Genomic DNA, 26,309 nt, shown 5'->3' with positions numbered 1-26,309 from the left:
AGAGAAAGACAACAGGTAATTTACCACATTCCGCCACATCAAACAAGTTCCAAAGCGTTAGTGCGGAAGTTCATCTTAACCAGCTGTTCACACGTGTGTGACTTTACATGACAGCAAAGAACTGTACTATGGAGTAGTGCTGAAAGGGAATTCTACAATGATGCTTAAGAGAAAGTTTTATGTAATATTTGTTTAAGGGAGGGAAAAAAAGGATGTAACGTGCTTTCCAGCCTTACTTTGTCTATTTTTAATGGAAGCTAATTCTTCTAGCACAGTCTGGTCTGTGGATCTGGCGAATGCCTCTGCTGTTGCACAGTATCCATGGTGAACTAAGTAAGATGATACCATTCTAAAAATAAACAAAAACAAAACCCAGAAACACTCATTAAATACAGGTAAGAAACCAAGAACTTCTTGAATGTAAAAACCTTTTTCTGAAAAAAAGTGACTGAATTAAAGAATGCTACTTGAAATTCAGAAATTTCTGTACAAGTCAGACAAAAGTAATTCAGTTAAGAGCCAGTATCTTCTTCAAAACACTGTACAGAAAAACAATTAAAAAAACCAAAGTATCACTTTATGATGATGAATTTTAATAAAAATGATTCATCACCCAACGGTAAGCTCAATTAAAATATTACCTGCTAATTAGGTTTCTTTTTTTGCTCATTACATACACTGAAGTGAAATCTCTGCACACTAATTTTTTGTTTTCACTGAAGAAATAAAAAATGCAAAGCCACAACCACCATTTTTCCAAGTGAGACACTAATGAGATACAACTTAACCTGGCACGCTGAAGGCTGAGAATGCAAAGGGAAACTTCCAGAGCCCAAAGTATTAAAACTGCCCATTACGACCATGGCAATTTTTCTGAACTCCCCAATCCACATTAGATAGGTCAAATCAGAATGGAAGGCTTCCAATCATCATTATAAACTCTTAATTATTCATGATGTAGATAACTTCCCCAAACATCTATTCATGTTCGATTTTATAGGTTTATCAAACCTGTTAACAAAACTATTTGTACTCATTTTTAATACAAGCTGTAGTTTTTTTCAACAAGACAATAGGCACAACGTTTTAAAGATCTCTGAAATCATGTAATTATTAACTTTTTTTTTTTAAATGAATAATATTCGAAGTCTTACTTCTGAATCATTGTTTGCCACTCTCCTTCCCGATCTCCTATCGGAAATCTGTCAATCTGTGCTTGAATTTTCGTTCTCCATTCTCGCATATAGTCTTCAATATCAAATACAAACGGGTGTTGTCCAAAATTAGCATCCACAACCTCTCCTGGTGTTTGAAGCCCTACTGTAGGGTACAAGTTTGGCTGCAAGAAATTTTTTAATTAGTTTTTTCCTCTTACTCTAAATTCCCCACTTTCTTTTTTTTCATCTCTCTAATAATATCTCTCCACTGCTACTAGTAGTGTGAAGAAGCAAATACCTCTAGATCCAGCAGTTAAAGCAACTTCTACCAATCCAGCAATACAATGACTAACTCGTTTTATTCCCAGTGGTCATAATTTTTTTATTTTGAAATAAGAAAGCCTTACTGATCATTCTGTTTCTAGTCAGAAAATGCACTTTTAAAACTCTGCTAAAGTTTACAACTTTTGGTTTCAATTTTACAAAATATTAAATACCAATTTTTTAATGATTTTTAAAGACCAGGATTAAAGTTTCTTTTAATAAGAGAACAAAAATTAAACTTACAAAGTGGGCCATTTTCCTTTTGGGGTGAAATACTTAAAACATCGCTGAATTTTAGTGGTAAGAACTGACAGGATAGAGAACTCATTAGCCTCAAAGTCCAAGTGTAGCGCCTAAAAAGAACTGTAACAGTGCATTGAAGTTCTCGTGAATTCCTGGACTTGTATCTAGAAAAAGACTTTAAAGCATTTATTGTTGTCTCAGTTTTATTTTCTGCTTAGAGATTAGGTCTCCATGCAAATTTGAAATATGCCAAATACGAGAAAAATAAAATCTGCCTGTTGGGATTAAAGTAACTTTCTTAAATGCAACTAGCATCTCAGCAATGGCAATGCAATCAGTTGGGGTTTTGGGTGGGTGGGGTCTTGTTGCTGTTTTGTTTGGGTTTTTTTTTTGTTTATAAATATACCTATATCATATTTATGCAGCAATCAAGGGTGGTACGGTATAATGGTATACTGATCTACAGAACTATATGCTAAATAAACTAAAGCTATCAGTAAGAAGTTATCAACATGCAGGTCAGTAGGAACACTGAAACCCAGTGAACCCAGTGAAATTAAAGAAAAATACTCTGGTGGTTAAAACCATGCCCAAGCCAATCTTGCCCCCCATTTCCACTCCCCCTCCCCTTTTTTTTTTTTTTTAAAATAAACCTTGCTCATAGTGTTACCTAGTCTAGACTAATCAACAAAGCACAAGTCTCAAATCTTTTAGTAATATGAAAACAATCGATTCTAATGAGGAGGGGTCCAGCTTCAAACTTCAGATGACAGTGTCAGTTTTCCTGTGCTGGTACCGTGTGCTAGCAAGGAGCCTTGCTGGCATCCCACAGACCTGGGAGAGCGGCAGTGCCTTCCTACACGAAGCACCCAACCCTGTGGCGGGGCTGAGAGGCGCCCTGGGTTATTGACTTCATTTTTCCTTAGTATCTGTCCTTGCCTCCTAAGGCCCTAGCAAACTGAGTAGCTGGCCAGATGGAAGTGCACCCTAACCAGATTAAATCAGAAATTAAATGGATGAGGGGGAAAAAAAAAAAAAAAAAAAAAAAGTGCAGCATCATGCCTGTACCAGTAGCACAGGGAACACATTTATAACAATTTTAAGGAACGTACAATTTAATTGACTGAAAAGCTAGAAGACTTCAGATATCTGCAGCTTTCTTTAAAAAAAAAAAAAAAAATTACTCTGGTATGTTTGATCTTATGAACAGTATAGAGAAAGATTTTGAAAATTAGGCATCAAGCATGAGTTACAGTGACCATGTCTTAAGCAGCCAGCCTTTCTGCATATGATACACAGCTGTACACACGTGCACCGTGTTGGCGTTTAATATAGCTTTGACTTTGTACGCAAGGCCTGCATCTGTCAAACAAAGTATGTAATAACTACTTGTATGTGTTGTTTTCTGCTAAGCTTCCATTAGAACTGCCTGTTAAAAACCTGAAAAGGAAAACCCCTGTGAGGATCAGTGTAAAAACAAAAAACTTTTTGCTTCAATTAACAAATCACCACTGAAACAATGAGGAGAAATATCTGATATTAAATTGGTTAAGAAGATTATCATTGTATTTTCAAGAAGCATAAGTAAATGCAAGTTACATCTGAAACATCTGTTTATAATACAAAGGGGAAAGCTGTTTGAAAATGCACTTATCTTACCGGTAAATCTGTGAAAGCGATGCCTGTAATGAAGAGAAAATTAAGATTAATTTCCATATGTCTGGATTCTAGCCTCCTTTTCTTAAGTGTATCATTATAGGTTCAGAAAACTCACCCAAACCATCTCAGAAATAAGTAGTTAAGTATGGTGACATCCATGATGCTTAGGCGCAACTGATGTGCTTCAGTAATAAAGGGCAATATTTGGCAAAAAGTAACTGTCATTCAAAAGTACTCAATTTGCCCTCAATTTTTCAACATATGGCGTAAGATTTAGCAAACATCACACAGATATGCAGATTAGAAAGTATGAAAATTCTGGCTACAGATTAAAATTAAGAGGAAAAATAAGAATATCTGAAGATATTTTTTCACTTGGATGTCTCGATGCTGCAACACCAAGATTTAAGTGTCTTTTCTTGTTTGCTATTATTTTTCTTCATAAGTACGCATTATCTTTACATGAGCAGCACATGCCTATAATACTCCAAACCAGTCTAGTAAACGTTTCACTCTAATCCACGCCAGGGTGTTTTGGTTTTCAAACAGAATAGCTTAATATCTTGTTATGCAATTACAAGCCTCCATCTACCCATGAGACCAAAGCAGTGCTTTTGCTGTCTCAGGATCAGAGAAAAATCTGACCTCTATACACTTCAGGAACATCACGCAATTTGGGGGGGTGGGCATCACTGCCTTTTCAAATTTAAGATTAAAACAAAGCTTTTAACCTTCTGTCCTAAATTCCACCCCTGCTTTCTATCTCTGTTCTTCACCAAGATTTCAAATCCCAAGAGCGTCTGGATTCCTTACTCACATCTTTGATACAAAAGCACGGCATATAGAGTGAGTCTGTTTCCTCCCATCACATCTCAAAACTATCACTTTATTTATTACCTGTTCACACCCTAACTTTTTCTAAGCTACTACCACTTTCTCTGTGTTTGGCACATTTTGACATCTAACTCACCCTCTTCTAAAATAACCATGGCAGTAGGCAAGATAGATAAATGATGACCAAGTGCCATGTAGGTATTGGGTTTGGGGTTTTTTGTTTGTTTTTTTGGTGTTTTTTTGTTTGTTTGGTTGGTGGTGGTTTGTTTTGGGTTTTTTTTTTTCCAACCCAGGATTTCACACTTGCATAAATAATTGCTTAGCCCTTTTTGTAGCATCAAATCCCAGGCTGAGCCAGAGATTTCCAATACTCTAGACTGCATCTGTGGCCCAGAGAAGGAACATAAATGTCCTCCAAGTCATGATCGTACAGGAATTCTGGACAACTAGCAGCAACAACTCAGCAAGACAGCCCAAATTTCTAATTTCTTTTTCCCCTAAACACAGAATCAATTTTTCTCTGCCAGTAATTCAAGCTAGCAAAGCCCAGGACAGCAGAACAGCTGTCAGGTTTCGTTCCAAAATCCAGATAGTGTTTGTCAGACTCTGTCTATGACACACGACATTTTGCTAGCCTCTCCTCACCTATGCCACTCTTTAAAAATCTCCTCTTTAAACGGACTTTAATCATTTGGAGTGTTGTTTCACAGTTGGCCTAATCCAGTCTGCTTTAAGACTTCCACTGAAAGAGAAGGTTCTGTTCCTCCCGCTTTAGGTCTTCCAAGCATGTGACCATAATGGTAGTCAGAAAACCAGTGTCTCTTCAGTTGATCAACAATCTGATCCAACTTACCTGCAGGCACACTGTTGCCAGTTCCAAAAAGGGAATAAGGTAAGACTACCCTTCTCAGCTTTAACCCAGTTAAAGATTAGGGTAAACACAACATGAGTCTGTTATCTTCCATTTTGACATATACCCTGAAACAGGGCCAAAAGAAACAAGTACACAGTGCATGGTTCAAGTATCCCACTGCCATAGGTGTCAAGGTATTAAGTCCAAGTATGTAGACTCATTCAATTTAGAAGAAACATTAAATCATGATAGAATAGAATCACAGAAGAAGCCTGACCAACCTAGTGGCCTTCTATGATGGAGTAACTACATCAGTGGATGAGGGAAGAGCTACGGATGTCATCTATCTGGACTTCTATAAGGCCTTGGACACGGTGCCCCACAATATCCTCCTCTCTAAATTGGAAGGATACAGATTTGATGGGTGGACTGTTCGGTGGATAAGGAATTGGCTGGATGGTCGCATCCAGAGGGTAGCGGTCAATGGCTCAATGTCCAGATGGAGAACAGTGACGAGTGGTGTCCCTCAGGGGTCCGCACTGGGGCCAGTGCTGTTCAATATCTCCATCAATGCCACAGACAGCAGGATCGAGTGCACCCTCAGCAAGTTTGCAGATGACACCAAGCTGAGTAATGTGATTGACACGCCTGAGGGACAGGATGCCATCCAGAGGGATCTGGACAAGCTCGAGAAGCGGGCCCGTGTGAACCTCATGAGGTTCAACAAGGCCAAGTGCAGGGTCCTGTACCTGAGTTGGGGCAATCCCCGGTATCAATACAGGCTGGGGGATGAAAGGCCTGAGAGCAGGCCTGCCAAGAAGGACTTGGGGGTACTGATAGACGAAAAGCTGGACATGAGCCGGCAATGTGCACTCGCAGCCCAGAAAGCCAACCGTATCCTGGGCTGCATCAAAAGAAGCATGGCCAGCAGGTCGAGGGAGGCGATTCTGCCCCTCTACTCTGCTCTGGTGAGACCCCACCTGGAGTGCTGCCTCCAGCTCTGGGGTCCTCAGCACAAGAAGGACGTAGACCTGTTGGAGAGGGTCCAGAGGAGGGCCACAAAAATGATCAGAGGGATGGAGCACCTCTCCTATGAGGAAAGGCTGAAAGAGCTGGGGTTGTTCAGCCTGGAGAAGAGAAGGCTGCGGGGACACCTTATTGCGGCCTTGCAGTACTTAAAGGGGGCTTATAAGAAAGATGAGGACAGAGGTTTTAGCAGGTCCTGTTGTGATAGGACAAGGGGTAATGGTTTTAAACTAAAAGAGGGTAGATTCAGACTGGATATAAGGAAGACATTTTTCACAATGAGGGTGGTGAAACACTGGACCAGGTTGCCCAGAGAGGTGGTCGATGCCCCATCCTTGGAAACAGTCAAGGCCAGGCTGGATGGGGCTCTGAGCAACCTGATCTCGTTGTAGATGTCCCTGCCAATTGCAGGGGGGGTGGGCTAGATGGCCTTTAAAGGTCCCTTCCATCCCAATGCATTCTATGATCCTATGAAGTTATTACTTGGAATTGACCTCTGGAGACATCCAAGCCCTGCTCTGAGCAGGGGCAGGAAAACTCCAAAGTTAGATCTGTTTGCTCAGGGCCTGAGCAAACAATCAAGCAGTCTTGTTCTGAGAGACAAGGAGAAAAATTTAAACCATGTCCTTCCCCTTACTACTTTCCAAACCTTCCTCATGTTTGGCAATGTGAGAACACAGATCAGCAACTTCAAGAGTCCCTATCTCAATATCCTCTTATTTCATTTCAAGCTAGCCTCTCTTTTCCTTATCACATTTCCACCCATGACAAAAACCTTATTTCTTCTTTCTGAGCTTTATCCCTCAAGACTTCCTACTCCCCTCAGCACAATTCCACGATCTCTTCCCAAGCCCTTGGTCTCTCCTCAATGCAGGAAGTAGATTTTTTTTTCCTTCTTTCTTTACACTCTGTGTCTTTGCTCATGAAATTGTATTAAGTAACTGAATTATTATATATATTGCATCAAATATTTTATCTCTACCCTCTCCTGACATCTTCAAACTCAAAAATTGTCTTGCAGTGTTGCGTAATACTAAAATTTACCACAAAAGTGTAATGGACTTAATTTTAGCACAGCTTGTATAATTCATGGCTTTAGCCCAACTATGCATGACTCCAGACTGGGAATCCAAGAGACACTGTTCTCCAACATATGTTCAAAATAACACCCATCCAATGTAAGGTTTTCGCGAAGGCTAGGTGTCCCCCATACAGCAGCAATGAATTTTAGCTACATCCATTCTCCATTTCTCCAATTCTGTTATTATCCGTTACCTTATAAACATCAAGTATTATTTGTTGATTTAGTAGCAGAGTTCATAAATGCAGGTCCTAGGAAGGAGATGCTATGACAAATCCTTCCAAATTCACAAGGAATGTTAGTGCAAGTGGCACACAAGAAATTATTCTTCCCAATTCTTCAATTAATATATTATGAGACTACCAAAAGAACTATTCAAACACTGCGCTCCTGACACGAAGAGAGTTTCAGATTTACAACAGGCTTACAGACATAATGTTATCAGTAAAGATAACGTTTCTCCATACCCAAGCTGTGTCCATTCTTTGTGTAGAAGCAGGTATTATTGATAAGGTTGACACAACAACCAATGACATCACCCGTAGTAAACGTTGGCCCGTAGGGTTGTCCAGTTCCAGAGGAACAGAACGAATGTCCATCATCTCCATGGTAACCATATGAATGTTTATCCCAACCTAGAGAACAAAAGCATTTGCAATTTATTAGTTTGCTTTATTACGAAATAATGGAAAGAGTATGCAAAGTTAGTATATTCTAACCAGGTTAATACAGTTAATTACTATGCTCAGCTTTCTGCTTTCTAAGATTTCTTATCTAATAAACAAATCTGTTTCATTTAAAGAAATGGCAACTTCTTTTATCAAAATGGCTGAACAGGTACATAACAGGTACTGCAAATTCAAATAACACATTTTTCTCTTTAAGTGAACACACAAAATTATCAACACCAAAAATATAATCAGCTACAATGTTCAAATTTGAAAAGCTATATGCAGATCCGACATATCCCAATAAAGCAGTAAAGATTCTCCTGTTCTTCCTTTCATCTTGCGAAACTATTGCTACCATATGTCATAATCAAATTCTTCCTGGCTAAAACCCAAACATGCATCTCTGGGGAAACACATTTCTACTCCTGATTATTCTCAATGACTATTCAGCAGCAAACAGTCTCTGCGCAATAGCAGAATCTTCAGACTATAGTGTCATTAGCTTTGCTACCCCTAAAAAAAAAAAAAGGAGGGGGGGGATTATCAATACAGGTGAAAGTCACAGCCAGCAGGCAAATCATTATGTATGCAAATATGGTGCTAATTTTGCAGGTGAAGAAGCTGCAGAACCAGTTAAGAAGCTTCATATTGTAACACTCATCAATGAAATTCACAGCAAGCAATTTTAGTCTGAGCTCATTTAAAAAGACCTGTCCACACTCTCTGCAATTCAATACTAAACAAAAACACATAGAAAAGGAGTAAACTCTCAGACACCACAGAATCTTCCTAGTAGATCTATTAAATGCCTATTCAAAATAATATAAAGCATGACTTTAACACAAATAGCCAAATTTCATACACATATATATACACACACACACGAGCATTCTGACTATAAGAATTTATACTGACAACTCAAATTATTTTTAAAGAGTAAAAGGTTGTGGGTTTATTCTTCTCTCAAGCTGCTGCCTAACAGGTTAATTTGAAAGTATTTTCCATACTTAGGTCCTTAATCTGTATGATCAGTAGCTTCAGCTGGCACCACATTAAGCATCTCTCAGTAAATTAAATACCCTAAATTACTGCAGTTACATTGATTAGTAGTATCTTTGATAATTATTTGCAATGCATCCTAAATCATACTCAAAATAAACCTAGTGCCACCCACTAATAATTCATCACCCTTAGTTGGGCTCACAGTGTAACTGGGATTTGCCATCATCGTAAGGATCTCCACCAGAACATCTGGGAGAGAAAGCAGCAATGCAAAAGCAAGAGAGTACAGATACTCTAAGGTCAACTCAACATGATGTTATACTTGGCTAATAGTAACAATTTCGAAAAAATCAGTGGATTGTTTGTTTTGTTTTGAATATTTAAAGATATATTAAAAAACCCACATGTACACACACACACAAAACTCCTTTAAATACTATATAGAGATACCGCAGGCAGTTGTTAACAAGATAGCATCCCTGACCATGCAGCTCAATGGAACAGTCAAAACTTAAAACTACGCTACACATCCTTACTATTAAGGTTGGAAAGGTAACAGTAAAGAAACTGACAGTAGGAGAGCTCACTCCATGTTTGACAGAAAGTCTTTATCAGAGTAGCTCATCTTTATTTCTAGAAATTCAGTTTACAGAGCAAGGAAATAGCTTCATTTTTATCAGGGAACACGATGAAAATTTTAAAATTTATTTGTTTGCTAAGAAGCATCTGCATAATGTTATAAATAACACTAAGCATTGAGGGAAGTAGTACAGGAGCAAACGTACAGTAAAAGCTAAACTTTTTGGCCACAAACTTTACATAATTCAGATAACAGATACAATACACAGATGTCATGCTCCACTTTCTGTTGCTTACCAGAACCTTCCCGTCAAGGTCAAGCACATTTTAAAAGACACAATTAAGCAATGTAAGTCATTTATCAAACATAATAAATACTGAAACATACCTGGTAGTCTGTTCATGTTCACACCCTGTGCTGAAAGCCCAATTCCCATGTAACTGTAAAAATGAAAGAACAAAAAAAGAAATTTATCTGTCTCTTACAAAAATATATATATGTATGTGGGATATTGCCAAGAAACACTATGCTGATTAATCATATACCAAATAAGCTGCTGAGAGGTCATTTAATAGTGGCATAACAGCAAGGGAACCGAAAATTCCTAGCATATACGGTTTAAGACAGACAGATTCTATCCCTGCAGGAGGTAAGGACTACTTCCTTCTCTTTTAGGCATCCTGGGTTATCGATGGAGAATATTGATACTAGCCATAAAGTTTAAAGCATGAATGAAGACAAAGGCCGTGCCTCATTTTGAAAGGAGGGGTAAAGCTATACACATACCAATTTCATCATCTTCAACATACCTAATCATGTTTTGCAGACAATCTGGAATGAGTAATTTTACAAAATAAATGCAAAACTGCATTTTTTCAGCAGCAAAATGCATCCTTGCACAGCACTTACGAAGAGGTCACACTAAAACATTGAAGGCCTGGATCATAGAGCAGAATGCTATCTTGAGAAATTTACCAGCAAGGTTACTCAGCTGTCAGCAATCTGTTGGCAGACTAAAGAGGGAAAATATTTTTACTATACTAACCAGTAATCTTAAGTCTAAATAAGTTATGGCTAGGTCAATAAAGTCCAAAAGTCAGCTTTACAAAAGGTAGTTTTAATAAAGTCAGTGTCTAGTACAATTGTTAACAATTTAATAGCAAATACTCAAAAGCTGAAATGAATGATCTCCCCACCCCCAAATCACACTATTTGAAGTTAGTAAAATCAATTTTGCTTCTGTTTCTTAAGCAAAAGTCATATCATGACCAAGATGACAGGAATCCAAAAAGAAAAACAGCATAATGAAAAGCTAAGCTTTCACCAATCCCCCCCTGCCCAAAATAAACCAACCCCTCCCCAACTAAAGACGGCATCCAAAAAAATCACCTAAAATAATTTCCTAGTTTATCAAAACATTCAAATAATTTTGACACTAGTTCAAATTAGTTAACATAAATTTGTCATTAAATAATAGACTGTATAAAAAAAATATTCACCCATGCCAATTTGAAAATAGTTTAAGTCAACAAACATGACCTTTGTATTCCCATCTCATAAAATGCAATATTAAGCAACTATTCTACTAGGAAGTACAGGTTAATCTGCTATTTTAAATACATTTCACATAGAATGAAACTGAGCAGCAAATCTCAGAAGTCATATGCTTTGTGTACTGGGCTTTCTGCTTTTTCTGTTGATCACTTTCAACAAGTTACCTTACCTGCTTCTATGTTTGACATTTACAAAGCCCTCCTCTGATAATTTCTAATGTATGATACCATCTTCCTCTCCCTCCACGATACCAGCATGAAATGGAACCTCAGAACCATATATAGCAGATATTACATTTAGAGATACTGGAGAGCTGAAGCAAAGGGCAACAAACAAAAGGATTAGTCTTTGCTGCATTGCTAATTACATTACTGAGGCATCACTGCAGCAGCAGAGTCAATGAAACAATTATAAATGAAAGCAACAAGTGGAAAATCCTTGATGTTGTCTTAAATAATAAAGGTAGAGTTGTTTTTAGCATAGTCCGGAGTTTGATGCATGAAGGATTCTCATGTAAAGACTGAAAATCTGTTACTGTAGTCTCCCGTTAAGGAGAATTTATTAGAGAATGGAAATTTATTTTTGAAAATAAATTTTAGATAACTTAAAGAACTCCACTGACTGCAAAAAGCCTTTCAACATGAGTCATATTAAAAAAAACCTTCATCTCAATCAAAGCTTCATTTCAGTATTCTTATAGACACAAGATTAAGGTTACACAAAAATGTAAAATGTTAGATAGAAAATCATCACCTAGGCAACATTTTGGTACCACCTGTTTTTTCTCCCTTAGATATCATATAGTCTGAGCCTCCTCTTTGACTCAGTAACAATTGTAAACATGGACCCACTGTATTTAATACAGCTGGGAACAAGGATTCTTCACCCACTGGCAATGACTAGAAGGCACTAGGCACTGACACCATCTCAGTAAGAAGACGGATGTTCAACAGTATATATTTTTCGCCGGGATTCACTTACAACTACTTGCAATGTTAACACCACTTCATCAAGGAGACTTGGTATTAATAGAAGCTCAAGTAAAAGTAGATTGAAACATTTCAAATAATTAACACATTTACTACAGACATCTTTCAAAAGGAAAAAGGAATGTCTAAAATTTATGGTTTGGAAGTGAGTGAAATTAAAGGCTTATCAATTAAGCTAATTTATTATTTGTTATAGTTGATGGATAGCTAATCTCGTGTTCAACTAGATATAGCACACTAAAACGAGGGGGAAAACAGTACCATGACAGATAGGCTTTAGATGCTCTAAAATTCATCAACAGGAGTTGTATTTATGCCAAACCACTACATGTAACTTTTTTTTTTTCTTTCCTGGCACCTGTAAGCTTCGTAGGCTTAAAAAGACTTTTTTGTTTGGTTTTTAAAGAATATTTAGGCCCATATTTAGGTCCAGAGTCATCATTTGCAAAAAGACTTGCTTCAGTGGGAGGAATTACATAAATTGTCCTCCTGTTTGCTTCCTTAAGGTTCACATATCACGCGCCTCAGAATCAGAAGAACCGCGGCAGAGCCATGCATTTCCGTGTTCCTCCCTTAGTCCCCGATAAAAACGCAGGGCGGCACAAGCAGCAGACATGCTAGCACCCAGGTGCAATGCAGGCCCAGACTGTTTGCAGTCAGTTCATGATGCATTTCCTGCTGTCCGGTCACACAAATGGGTTTTGTCTAGGAGACAGCCACAGACGGGAAGAACGGGTCCACTTAGGCTAGGTCACGCCGTAACAGCAGCCCTGGGGAACACAGAGGTGTCAACACCAGGAAGCAGCACGCTCCCTCCGACGTGTAGCACCTTCCAAAAACGGACATGACACAGCACGGTTTGAGAGACGGGAGAGGGCGAGTACTGGTGTGCTTCTGATGCCGCCTCCCTCATCACTTCCCTCCGTACCTGCGGACGGTGCCTCCACCTCAGCTCCCCGCCCGTAGACATCCCTGGCTGCTGCGGTGGGAGGATCACTCACTCAGGCAGACGGAAAGAAGCGGCCTGGGACCCTTTTTGTTAAGCAGACCCTCTCTCTGAGCATTTTGGTCCCACCGATTGCTACGCATCACCTCATTAAAGTGCTCAAGTCTTACAGGAGCTCATAAAATTACAAACAACATGTAAAACCACTCATGGAATATGTGAAATCAACCGATAAGAGACTGAAATAAGAGACCATGGCTGAAAACCGATTTAAAGTGCAGCCAAATTGGTATTAAGGACCAAGAAAGCAAGCGCATCTTACATACTCTTGCTTTTTCATTTCAAATTGTATTTATTCTTGTTCCAGTTCATTAAAGACATAGATTACCGTTTTAGTGCCTCAGCACATCTTACATTTCACAACTGCAAGCCATACAGAAATTTTTAGGGATACTACAAAACCAGAGAGTTTAAAGTTCGCTGAATTTTCAACTTTTTGCCAAAAAGCAAAAGAAAAGTCAACGTCAAAAATACAGGCACTATGATACCTATTTTTTTCCACTAACACAGACTGAAAAGCCTAGGCTTCTCTGCAGTGGAATAAATAAGAAGCAGCAAGCTCACAATAACTATTTTCTTCTCAAGTATCTTTCCAGTCAAAGAGCTAAATTCACATTTTTGCTGGAGCCTACAAGTTTCTACTTGGATGCCTGAACAGACTAAGTGTGAGAAATAAAAAAAACAGAACCAAATAGAAGGAAAAAATAGCAATAAGAGATGGTACAGAACTGGAAACTGCTAAAACATAAGGAAAAAACCCAGCAGTTCATATAAAAGATACACAATTCTGATTTTTATTTGAAACTGTTCTGTTAGGTCTTTTGGCCACTGTATTGAAGGTGTATGGAAGATCTTTCAATATGGAAGTTGATAATAATCAGAATTCGGGTTAATTATATCCTATCCCACCCATTCCATAAAGAGGAATACAGAATCTCAAAAACTATACCAAATCACTGGTACCTTAGAAGGCTTACTAGTAGCTAAAGATAAATTTAAGTACTAAATAACCAATTCTCTAGTTAAAAAGCAAAACAAAACCACAAAAATATCCCATACTGTATTTGTAAAGACAAGTAAAGTAATTTAACATATCTTTAAGTAATGAAAGAAACCCTAACAGCTTCACTACCACAGAGATTTCATTAGCAACCTGTTATCCGCAAAGAGTCAAATTCCTTCTGCCTTTCACTGTGCCTACATGTTCTATTAAAGACAGTATAACCCATGGAACTGCTACATCATGCATCGAAATCCAAGCTCTTTTGGTGATGATGAAAGTAAATAATCAACCTGGTATCTCATCACCGACATGTTATACATCTAACGAAAGAAACTTCAACCATATGGTGTTAAAACCTAAGTTACCGTAATATCCATAAAGAACCCAAGTCCAAGCACTAACAGATGTTTACACCCATAAATAAGGCAACCGAAAACATCCCAATATTTCAAATGCATTGACCACTAAGAAAAGTAGAATTAACACTGAAAAAAAACGTAGGCTATACAACAAGTGCAGTTTGTTTTACTATCAAGTTTGTATCTCAGAAAAGGGTACAAGTAGAAAAAACTGCAACATCTAAGAATTTTAAGACTAAATGATCTTCTAAAGGGCCTTCACAACTGACTTGCAAGGACGTAAAAAGTTTGAATAATGTTCTACAGTTTTTCTACACTGTCTTCACTGACACTGTACTATAAAGTCAGAAATACAGCACACTAAAAAGGTATCTAAATTTCATCTTTAATATAGTTATTCTGCATTAAAATTTTGTAGGAATATGCTAATCCAAGAATCTTATTGTCTGCACAATCACAATAAGAAATGAGCTGTTAAATTTTTCTCTATTTAAATGTTTCAAAATATGCCATAGACAGTTTGAGCCTTTCATTTCAAATTGAAAACAAGTTTAATTTTATGGAATGTTTCCAAGGAAACATGATAAACCCAGGTTTCAGATTAATCCAGTTCTACATAGAGAGGAAAAAACAAAAAGAGCCAGGCAGTCATCTTGCATAGTGCTTGAAACTGTTATTCCTGTAACATTTTCCTTGTGATTCCTATAATGTTCCTAGGAAGATTCTCACTTACTGACATCCCTCTCACTTTCTGAGGCTGCACAATTTTGTCTTGTGACACTTCTCCCTAAACACCAAAGCCTTTTTTGGGGACCATACTGTCAGAGAAGAATAGTTGCATAGACCATAATATAACATAAGTCTGGGCTGCAGTAAGATTATCATCTATACGCTATATTTATGCGAATGAACCTCACAAGAAAGAACGAACTTAAAAGATTTTGCAAGAAGCAGGAACCAAGAAACCAAATATATTCTCTTGACTTTCTTTTTAAATTAGAAATCTTCATTTTAGAAAACATTAACAAGGAAATAAAACTCTCTTGTTCTAGTTCCACATATTCCTGACCAGTTAAACACAAATCTCAGAATAATCCTCTTACACATTTAGTTGCTGTTCAGTTCTGCCAAATGTCTGGTCTCATACACTCAGGTAAAAAATGAATTACTGCTACAGTTTAAGAAAAGAAACACTTGCTGATTCATGATCCAATCTCTTCTTGCAGCTGCTACAATTCAAAGGAAGACACTAATGCAAGAAAGCTACTTCAGACTTTATCAGATTCTACTCATACACAAGTACTCTGCTAATAATGCCAAAAGATACACTTGTATGTAAATAGAGACTGAGTGTAGTTTGCACATTGTTGTAACAAATGCCTGTTATTGTAACAAATAACTGCTGGGGACATATCAAAACTGTAAACATAAGTCTTAAGACTGCACCAAGTTTTTACATGAGATTAGTAGTGTACGAAACAAATACAAACAAAACAGCAACTGACAACGTTCTATATTTTGTTTATTGGTTTACACTTTTGTTGCGAACAAGATGATGGGTATACTGGATGCTAAAGGAAAAGCCAACTTACTGCAACAGAAACAATTTGCAACAAAAAAAGTATGTTTTCTGTTTAAAGAGTTACACATACATGGCTCTAGAAGACAAAAAAGCACTTGTATTTCACAAACATCACTCAAACGCACTAAAACAGCTCAGGCTAAACCATAGGCATGGGTGTCACGAAAACTCAAACTTAATTCTCATGGTATTTTTGGTTTGGATAGTTTTTCCTTTTTTGATTTCTTCACCCACTTCATCACATACAGAACACATACTACAAGATACTGCCAAAACAACAGATGACTGATTGTATGGCCAGTGTTAAAAACCAGCCATAATCCAACAGGTGTCTAAAGCCTTATTAACACTGCTTTACCAAAAATATACTGATTACTTGCATGAGTTGCTGTAGTAACATTTTATTTTAGTGCAGAACATTTAGCAGAACACATAAAATATAAAGCATGCCCATGAAGATCTGCATCAGTACAACCACACCACAGACTAAACAACCATGCTCACAGAAGTGTAAGCTAAGTGCTGTGTGCTAGAAGACTAAAGCCTTTCTAAACTTGAGTTTTCATTTTTTCTTCTAGATGGCTTACCACTTCCAATTCTTGTTTTCATTCTTTTAAAAAAATAGCACATCTGCTTAGAGGATTTTTGCATTTTAAGCATACATCTTCCTCAGCTGTTCTAAAAGCACGAAAGGCTGTCTAGAAGTAAACGGCATTACTGTCCTTTGCCCACTGCTAGTAACTGTATTTACAAATCAATGAATAAGATGGACAGAAATTCAAGACACCGAGGATAAAGGCATTTTCCCCAAAAGTTTGTTTTCCCTGGGAAAGAAACAGACGAAAAAAAATCTCTCCTCGTGAAAGATTTAAAAAACAAAAAAGCTGTATTCAAACTAAAATTAAGTGGGCATAAGCTGCTACCATGACCAAAAGTAGCATTCCCACCCTCCTGGGCCCAGATGCTCATTTCTGCCTCAAGTTCCCCTCTCTTTTGCTACCATAGCTACTCATGAAGCGATACGAACAGCCATACTGGGGAATAAACCTGGCTAAAAACTAACTCACTCTCGAGGTCGGCTTTTGGAGAATGAGCTACCCCATCAGGTTTGCCATGAAGCTGACACAAACAGTCACAAACTGGGACAAGGGAAGTGAACTCAGTGAGTGTTCAGAGATCGCTTCTTCTCATGGCCAAACCACCGCAAAGTCTTCAAGCTACAGTTTATAGTTAAGAATTGCAAACATCCAAAAACCATTGCCCTGACTGGAAATGAAGAGATACGTTACAAGAACCAACAAGCCTAAGACTGAAATTCATGTAGAAATGCATGATCACTCAGTAAATCATACACACATAAGCTGTTCATAACATAAAATAATGGAAGGCAGTTTGCTTCTGAAAGCCAGGTGGCCAGTGGATACCCTTGAAACAGCCCCTTGGAAAGCGGAACCGGCGTATGCTTACGTCCAGTATGAAATGCCGAAGAGTGCAACCTGAGGCTAAAGCAAAGCTCACAGACTCTCAGCCGAGAGAGATTACAGACAACTCTTCACCGGTAAAGAAGGATACCCACGGCAACAGTGCAAAGCCATCGGACTTGTAGTTTACATAAACTATGACAGTATCATGCAAGTATCTTCAGTTGTGTAAAAGAGGGAAATGTTAACTGGTATCTGAAATAAAATATTAACTGCAGGGCTGTAAGGCAGATGCGTTACCACTCTACACAAAGCGAGAGGACCTAAACATGTAGAAGAGTACCACACCTGAACTTAGTAAAAAGCAGCATAAGAAAACTGAAATCAAGATTTGAGAGAGACTGGAAAAAGTTTCATTTGGATATACCTACCTAGCTAAGAGAATGGCCACCATGGCGGTCATTTTTGGAAAGTGAGGGGACAGTATAGCATTAGAACAGATTTAGAGACTAAGGCTTACATCTCCAAATCAGAAGAACAGATCCATAGGACTTAGCACACTCTTGTTCAATCCCATTCCTATACCGCCAATGTAGTTTGCTTTAATTAAGCTCCTATTCTAGAAATTTAGATGAAACTAAAACCAGAGTTGTATGGAAAAGGCAATGCCATGCCTATCTCACTCCCTTCAGCACTGTATTAAGAAAGTACAGAACAAAAACTACATACATTACTTCCGCTTCTCTGATAGATCAATTACAAGTGAGGGCTGTGTTAAGAACTTACAAAGGTTTAACTTAAAGTGTAGAACTATGTTTAGCTTCCCCAACTACATCAGAATTTTTGACAGTACTTGCTGCAATACTTTGCGTTAAGTGACACATATATGTATTTATTTATTTTTAAATTAACTGGAGATTTCAACAGAGATGCAGATATAATTTAGTGCAGCTAATACTCTCCTTCCTACCATGCTTTCTAATCATCACCTTGGTACTGTTCCCCATACTTACACCCATTACTCATCTACTGTTATCATCTCCAATCGCTCATGTCACTGTCCACAATGTTCCACATGAAGCCAACCAAAACAAAAGCAAGAGAGTATAAAAGGAGAATGCAAATAAATAGAGGTCCTGAGACTGCAAGAAACATAAAATTAAGAAAGAAAACTGAAGAAACAAAGAACAACAGAAAATATTTACAGAGTAACATGACAGCCAGTTAGCACTTTTAACAAGAATTTAAAAATACTTAAGATAATTATTTCACATATCTGTACTGTAGCAGCACATAAAAGATCTTCGGACTCTTCGTACCAAACACTGCTGTCGTGGTTTAACCCCAGCCAGCAATTAAGCCCCACACAGCTGCTCGCTCACTCGCCCCCCATGGGATGGGGGAGAGAATCACAAGAGTAAAAATGAGAAAACTCATGGGTTGAGATAAAAACAGTTTAATAGGTAAAGCAAAAGCCGTGCACACAAGCAAACCAAAACAAGGCATTCATTCACTACTTCCCACTGGCAGGCAGGCTTTCAGCCATCTCCAGGAAAGCAGGGCTCCATCATGTCTAATGGTTACTTGGGAAGACAAACGCCATCACTCTGAACGTCCCCCCCTTCCTTCTTCCCCCAGCTGTATATGCTGAGCATGACACCATACGGTGTGGGATATCCCTTTGGTCAGCTGGGGTCAGCTGTCCCCGCTGTGTCCCCTCCCAGCTGCTTGTGCACCCCCCTGCCCCCTCGCTGGTGCGGTGGTGTGAGAAGCACAAAAGGCCTTGGCTCTGTGTAAGCACTGCTCAGCAGTAACTAAAACACCCCTGTGTTATCAACACTATTTTCAGCACAAACCCAAAACATAGCCCCATACTAGCTACTATGAAGAACATTAACTCTATCCCAGCCAAAACCTGCACAACTATACAAACACCAAGACAGTTTTTGTTTGAATGATATTTCAACCTTATTGCTTTTATTAACCTGAATTCTCACTTCCCTTTTTCTCATCTGTTACTGTCAGTTGCTGCATGGCCCTATCACCCCCCACTGAGGTATCAAAAAGCAACTTCACTCTTCATCTGCTCTGCAACACCACCCTCCATACCCATTTCTTACTTCCTAGTAAGCCTGCTTTCGTGCTTTCTTCTATGTGTCCATAATGCCTAGAAGCTGACCATCATGAACACCTGCAAATTTAATGTATTATCCAGCTTCAAATTCCTACTCAAGACTGTTACCCCCCACAAATACGTAAAGAATTTAATGACCTAGGTCGTTAGCGTCACAAAACTAATGCTGTTCTCGCACACAGCCAGCTACAACAAGCTATACCGGAAGCCATGCCATATCCATGCCCTATACTAAAAAGGGCTGTGCTCCTTCAGAGGAGGAGAATAATCTTTGTGATTGCCCAGCAACTCTGAGATACGCGAGATCATATTCCAGCAGCAGTGCCATCAAGCACTACAGCAGCACAAAAAATAAATCTCCTAGGCTAGGTTTTTAGTAAAGGTTTTTGATGATTTGAGGCAAGTCATGCTAAGTAGAGCACACAAGCAAGAATGCTGCTAGACTTGCCCATTAACATAGTACATAGACTAAATACTTTAAGCTGAGTTTATTAAAAAAAATAAATATAAGTAGTAAAGATTACTACCAAAGGGAACTCCAAATAAACACCATTAAATTATCCATTGACATTTATGAAAGTTGAAAGCTATACTTCAGCTTGCAGATAGATATCTGAGTTGCCTCGGGTAGTCTAGGATTTATTTTAAACAGTACTGTAAAATACAGCTGTTGTGCTTCCACAGCCAGGCTCAGGCCTTGAGAATAGATGCTTATGCAACAGTAAGGCATTTTAACTAATTGACCCTGTTAGTTACATGCTGGTCCTCTACAGATACGGTCTTCCTGAACTCTGTTCCCATTACCAGACACCAAGTAAAGAAGAAAAATACTGGAGCAAGCCATGTGAAACACAACAGGCATTGAGAAAGAATAATAAACCCTATCAGACGCAAACTGGTTTCTATAGACCTACTTATATATCTCTGCATTTAATTCCCCAGTTTACTTATTACAGAAGAATTTATTAGTTTGAATGCAGCACAACATTGAACCGTAAGAGATTCACACTGCATCTAGTCAAAGACCTCTTGGACCCGAAAACAGGGTCTAGAGATACACACATTACATCCAGTGAGGCTCCGCATGTCAACTCCTGCTCTTTATCAGCTAAGCTAGATTTGGCTTTGGCTCTGTGCACAGTATTCCTCAGCATCCATACTGTCTTATACAATGAAAAAAATGAACATCTCAGCTCATTATGCAGCTAATGTTTCATAAAGGGACACTAAAAAAAGGTCACAAGGCTGAAGCAAGGACATGGAAGTATATATTATCATTAACTGAAAAAAGTACCCCTCCATTTTTTAAGCAATCTCAGCAGGCAACTTCACAAGTCTTAGCTATGTACACCTCATAAATAACCATTTAAATTACAAAACCTTGAAACACTTTACTCAAAGGTGTTTTCTACTCTTGTAGGATTGCCCTGAGTGGCCTACTGAATTAGAAATTCCTAAAAAGCAACACAAGGAGGTCTAAGGTAAAGTGTTAGAGGAGCTATGTAAAATGACATCCCCACACACGGCCACTTTTTGAAAGTCATCACTTCAAAAAAGCTAGCTTCCAAACTAAGCAGGCAGGGCAATTTTTAAAAATGTTTAAGAAAAATAACAAAAAAAAAAAACCCAAACCACAAAAGGTGTTCCTAAAATTGATAGCAAAACATTACTTGAAACACTAATTTCTATCATCTCAATTTAAAAATAATTAGGTCTTCATAGTATGACAAAAGGAACTACAGACATAAGTTTTTCATAGCAAAGAAATCTCTCAGGGATAACTTTTGGGAACAGAACTGATAACAAACTCATAAATGCCCCTACAAGGCAGCAGCAGTACTGAGAGGCTATTCTTTCAAAATATGTCTATACAACACTATAAGCAAAACAAAAAAGTTTGAATACTGTTTCTGACTTACAGAAGGCTTACAGAACACTGGGAAAATGAAAGAGAGAAACAGCAGCAAGACAGACAAAGGAAAGACAAAGGTACTGAACTTCATCCAGAGAGCTACGACACAGTTCTTTTCTCTCAAGATTTATTTTCACAACATGACACCAGCATCTGCAACATGCTTGTACAGTACCTAGGACAAGGACATTCAAAATCCTGACTAGAACCTTGAAGTAGAACCACAATACATACTACAGGATGTAGGAAAGAAGTATTGCTTATGTACTCCTACATAGGCAGCATAATCAATGCCTTGGGATTAAAACACACCCTCCACCAAAAGCAGTGAAAGATGAAAAGAATTCAAGTGGTCTAGCAAAGATTTCATTAGCACTTCAGGACTTTCCCAGGTGAGATTCTATCTGCCTCAGTAGACTTAAAAGCATGGTATCACCTGTGCTTCAACAGATTCATAATTCAGATGGATTCTGGGAAGCAGCCGCTGCACTCACTCATCAACTCTTGTTCTTTCCATAGGGTGACAAATTCCCAGGCACCTATTCAGAACATTCCCCTTTATTCTTATTACTGGTCACCAACAAGTAGCCTTAAGAATAACTTTCCGTTTTAAAATTGATACGACACCCATGAAAAGACTGCACCAAGGAGGTAAGCTGGTCTGCTGCACACCCTAAAGACTTCCTAAAAATTACATAAAAGTCTGTAAAGCCATATAGTCAAAACCCAACACCTTTAAAGGTAAAAGCAGGGTCAAAGTATAGTCATTCAAATGCTAACTTTTCTGTCAAGAAAAAACAAGAGATGCTGTTATGGTACTTATTGTGTACACTGATTTGTGAGACAGTATTTCAAGTAATAATTAATTAATAATGGACTCAACGCTTACCCATCTCTTCCCTTGCTGACAATTTTAACTTCGAAATAGTATATGCCACAGGCTGCAGGTATAGGATGTGTAGCTCGTACAGAAGCAGCATCTTTTGGAGTTTTTCCATGACCTGAAAAACAATTGCATTCAAAACACAACAAAAATGTATTTTAGATAATTGCAGAAGATGACTCAAAAGCATACAAACTAACTGCTCAAAACAGAAGGCTTATGTAATGGGCAAACAATATACAATATTCTAATCAGCATCATTTTTATGCTAGAATATTGTCTTCCAACACTAAGTTGTCATTGCAGGCACCTGCACTGCTTCTAAGCATGCCATGAGAAGTTCTGGATATACGACTCTAAAAGGTTCTACAATTATTTGAAGGGAAGCTAGAAAAAAGTTTCACCACAGTAAGTAACGTAATTGACAAAAGCCCACCTGGGTTTGAAAGAACTGTATGATTTCTCAAACGCACAGGGCTTATTCATTTTTCTAGACTGAAACATGACATAACAGAGTTTAATGCCTAGTGCTTCTACATCTTCAAGTTTTTTTAAGATACTTTAATTCTAATGTCCTTCAGAATAAACATCAGTCATTACATAGAATGTACGACTCATAATTCATTTCCATGTTCTGAATGTTATTTCAGAACAGCATTAAGCGCTACAGCCTGCAACTGAGCTAATGCAGCTGCTACTCCTTTTTAAGGCTCACTCTCTATCAGCTCTGCCACAAGAAGAATGCCCAATGCCAGCTCTTGTCTACTCTAGGGATTTTCAACCTAAACCCAAGAGCCACTTGCACTCCACTAAGACTAACTCTTCTCAATGTGTCACCCTCTTCACAGCCCTTTGCTCCAAAGGCAACTTGGAAGCAGGCTTTTGGCCAGATGGCTTGTTTTAGCAGCAACCTGTTCAAGCAAGCTCAGACTCTCCCAGGCACACCGAAATCCCTCAATTATTTTGTGAAAGTCACACACAGGGTCACAGGACATAGTTTAAAAAAATTTAAAAAAAAAAAAAAACAGAGAGAGCAAGGTGGAAAGTATATTGGATCCTGGCAAGAGGTATTTCAATAAGATGGCAACCAGGAACAGATTGTCATTGCTCTAAGAATAATTCACGCAGATCCCATGCCCAGTCTCTGTGTGGATCTGAGGCATGATGAAAGCAGACGATGGTTTTGAGTGTGCTGTACGAATCACTTGGGCTGCAGCACTCCAGCTGTCATCTCCAGTCCAGTCATGGAGGCCTACTACACCTGCATAGCAATTGGTCTGCATATGCCAAAAAAAACCACCACCCAACAAACCCAAAACCAAAAAACAACAACAACAAAAAAACCAACCAAAAAACCCCCCATTCCTTCCAGTGGCATTAACACTGGAATTACTGCTCAGGCACAGATTAATCATGTCTCTTATGCAGCCAGCCAGGTCATACAGCAAGGAAGAAACTGCAGGAAAGTAACGGCATAGCCAGCCAGAAAGATCAGGCAGGCACAGCTGACATACACTACTGAACCTCTACCCACAGAGCCCTCTAGTGTAAATGTTGATAAAACAGTAAATGCTTATCTGCCTGTAGAGCTAGCACCAACCATCTCTTACCAAATGGCATATACTCAGCCAAGGAGAACTCTCCATTTCACCATGGCCACGTTTGCATCCAAAACTTTGCTAAGCACAGCACGAATTCTTCACTCCTTGAGATTAGGTTTAACCTACAGAGTTTTTCTCACGTAACTAGTTCACCTCAGTGTGTTACTACCTTAAGGCAACTATCCAACTATCTTACTTTTCTGGGTGCAAATGCATTGCTCACTTCAACACGTCATTACTAAACGTTTTATATAAAGATCCTTTGATCACCTCATGGGTTTTACAATATTAAACTTATTACCTACCTTCTGCATGTTGTTTTCAGAAGTCTCATGTGAGGAGAAAACAGTAATTTACTCCTCCATATGCAAGACAGCATGCGTGTTTCATTGTTCACCACTTTTAAGTTATCTCCTCAGGCTGTGCCAACCAAGGTAATAACCAAGTACGTAACCTTGGAGCGTCCATAGGTCTGCTTGGTTTTCAAGTGCTGGTAGCTCACTATTTAGCTACTGTAAATTACATTATCATTTCTAAGTATGCAGAAATCCTTCACCTAAAAGGCACCCAAAACTTTATGGGCAGAACATTAAGCTCCTGAGAGGTCCCTTAAATTCAGATAGCCCTGATTAAATGATGCATTAGTTAGAGGGGGGAGTGGGAGGAAGGAAAGATACTTTCTTTTTAAATGTCCTTAGGTTTTTACTTTAAAATAGACTGCAAAGAGTTCCCTTGGTTACTCTATGCACTTGACAATCTGTGTAGTTTCAGTCTGAGTCAGTGTCCTTATTTGGGCAAGTCTTCCACATAGAAGACTAAAGTAGGAGGAACTAGCCAAATATTATTGAAAATGTACATCTATTACCCAGCAGACTTTGTTTTGTGAAATCACAATCTAAGTGTTTGGAAACAATACCAATTTAAGGTATTCTTAGCACCTCTTCCTGAAACTAGTCCCCTTCTCCCACCCCCTCCCCAATCCAGGCAGCTATTTGCAAGGACATACCACGAAACAGATTGATTAGCTGATCGGGCTTGAAGAAACCTACCAGATTTTTTTTAAGCAGCAGATCAGTTCCCTGATCCAGTTCACAACACAGCCACACACAGCTGTCACACTGCAAATAAGAGGTCGACACCAGGGCAGAAGTAACAGGATACCTTACCAGTATTGCCAAACACTTCATGTGGTGAAGCAACACGCTTGGGGAAGTCAGTGCCCAAAACTACTTTCATCCCATTAAAACAGAAGACACCCTAAATTTAGAACTGCTGTCCTTTTAAGATAATCTCCTATGAATCCCATTTTACTACTTGAGTATGCTGCTTTTATTTGTAGTTACATACAGTTATTATTTCTAACAGCAAATTCAACAGCATCAAGTGGTTAACTACTTTCAAATATTCCAAATACCTCTACACTGTCTCAACATGCTAGTGCAGACTTCCAGTACTACCAAGCTACGCTGGATGACACGAGGAGTCAAGAGGTACTAGTTAGCAGCCAGCTTTAAAACAAGAAAGAGGCTCTTTACAGAGCAGGTAGTTGAACTGCAAAATAGGATATTATAGATGCTAGTGTTTAAGTGCATGCTGGGCAAGCTTCTAGAACAGAAAATAACTAAGAAACTGCCTTCAGCTCAGGATGTCCTTCAGCTTAAAATGGCTGGAAACCGAGAGGGGAAAACACAGATACACCATGTAAGCCCAACATGTTTTTAGATTTTTCTGTAGGCACTGACTTATGGCCACTGTCACTGATGGGACACTGAGCTGAGTGGCCCATTAGCCTGACATTATATACTGCTGCCACGTTCTCTGGTAACCTGAATCCCCATTTCCTTACTTGTGAATAAAAACGAACTTCGACATCCAGCTCTGAACTTCTGAATTGAAGGCTCCAAACGCCTGAAGCAGATCATATGAACGCTGCCCTGTGTTCCCTAAAACAGACTCTTTCACAGTTGCAAGCTACAGTTGAAGTATTTAAAAGGATACTTTTAAAGTATGTATTATTTAACACTAAAAATTAATCATTTTCAGCATTAAAAAGAGAATTCTGCAAACAGATGCATTGTGGCAGAGAAGGGAAAACAGGTGTGCAAAGCTTGAACTTTGCACTGTAAGCCAGATCATAGGTAAGTTCAATTACCAGAATTGTTTTTGATTGGGCTTTCATTAAAAGTGCTTAACAACCATGAGTCGGCCATGCTTAAGGAATAAAGCTTTATTTTATTTTTCAAGCAGTCATTCACACTGATGATTTTTACTAAAAGTAGTATCATCAGTCCTTTAGCAAATTAAATTGAAATTAATCTTAATTTAAATTCCATCTACTTGAAAAAAGCCAATTCAGATAAAACTATATTTGAAGAAGCCATTTCAGCTTTCAGAAGTATAATCTTTGAACCTAAATCTAAGTGTGTAATGCATAT

At 38.5% G+C, this 26,309-nt stretch overlaps 1 protein-coding gene across 3 annotated transcripts in view; it reads right to left on the bottom strand.

Annotated features, from left to right (window-relative positions):
• RANBP9 (RAN binding protein 9) overlaps nt 1-26,309 on the bottom strand; it is a 42,995-nt gene that overhangs the window by 11,575 nt on the left and 5,111 nt on the right. For all 3 annotated transcript variants that reach the window (XM_082318000.1, XM_082317998.1, XM_082317999.1), the window contains exons 2-7: nt 22,280-22,391; nt 9,818-9,870; nt 7,645-7,812; nt 3,384-3,406; nt 1,155-1,339; nt 237-349 (exon numbers count right to left, since the gene is read on the bottom strand). In XM_082318000.1, the coding sequence (XP_082174126.1) occupies nt 237-349; nt 1,155-1,339; nt 3,384-3,406; nt 7,645-7,812; nt 9,818-9,870; nt 22,280-22,391 (654 nt within the window). The remainder of the gene's footprint in view (nt 1-236; nt 350-1,154; nt 1,340-3,383; nt 3,407-7,644; nt 7,813-9,817; nt 9,871-22,279; nt 22,392-26,309) is intronic.

The sequence above is a fragment of the Platalea leucorodia genome, assembly GCF_965183815.1.
Source record: "Platalea leucorodia genome assembly, chromosome: 1".
NCBI lineage: Eukaryota > Metazoa > Chordata > Aves > Pelecaniformes > Threskiornithidae > Platalea > Platalea leucorodia.
Note: the sequence above shows the minus strand (reverse complement) of the source record. Positions and strands in the feature narration are given on the sequence as shown.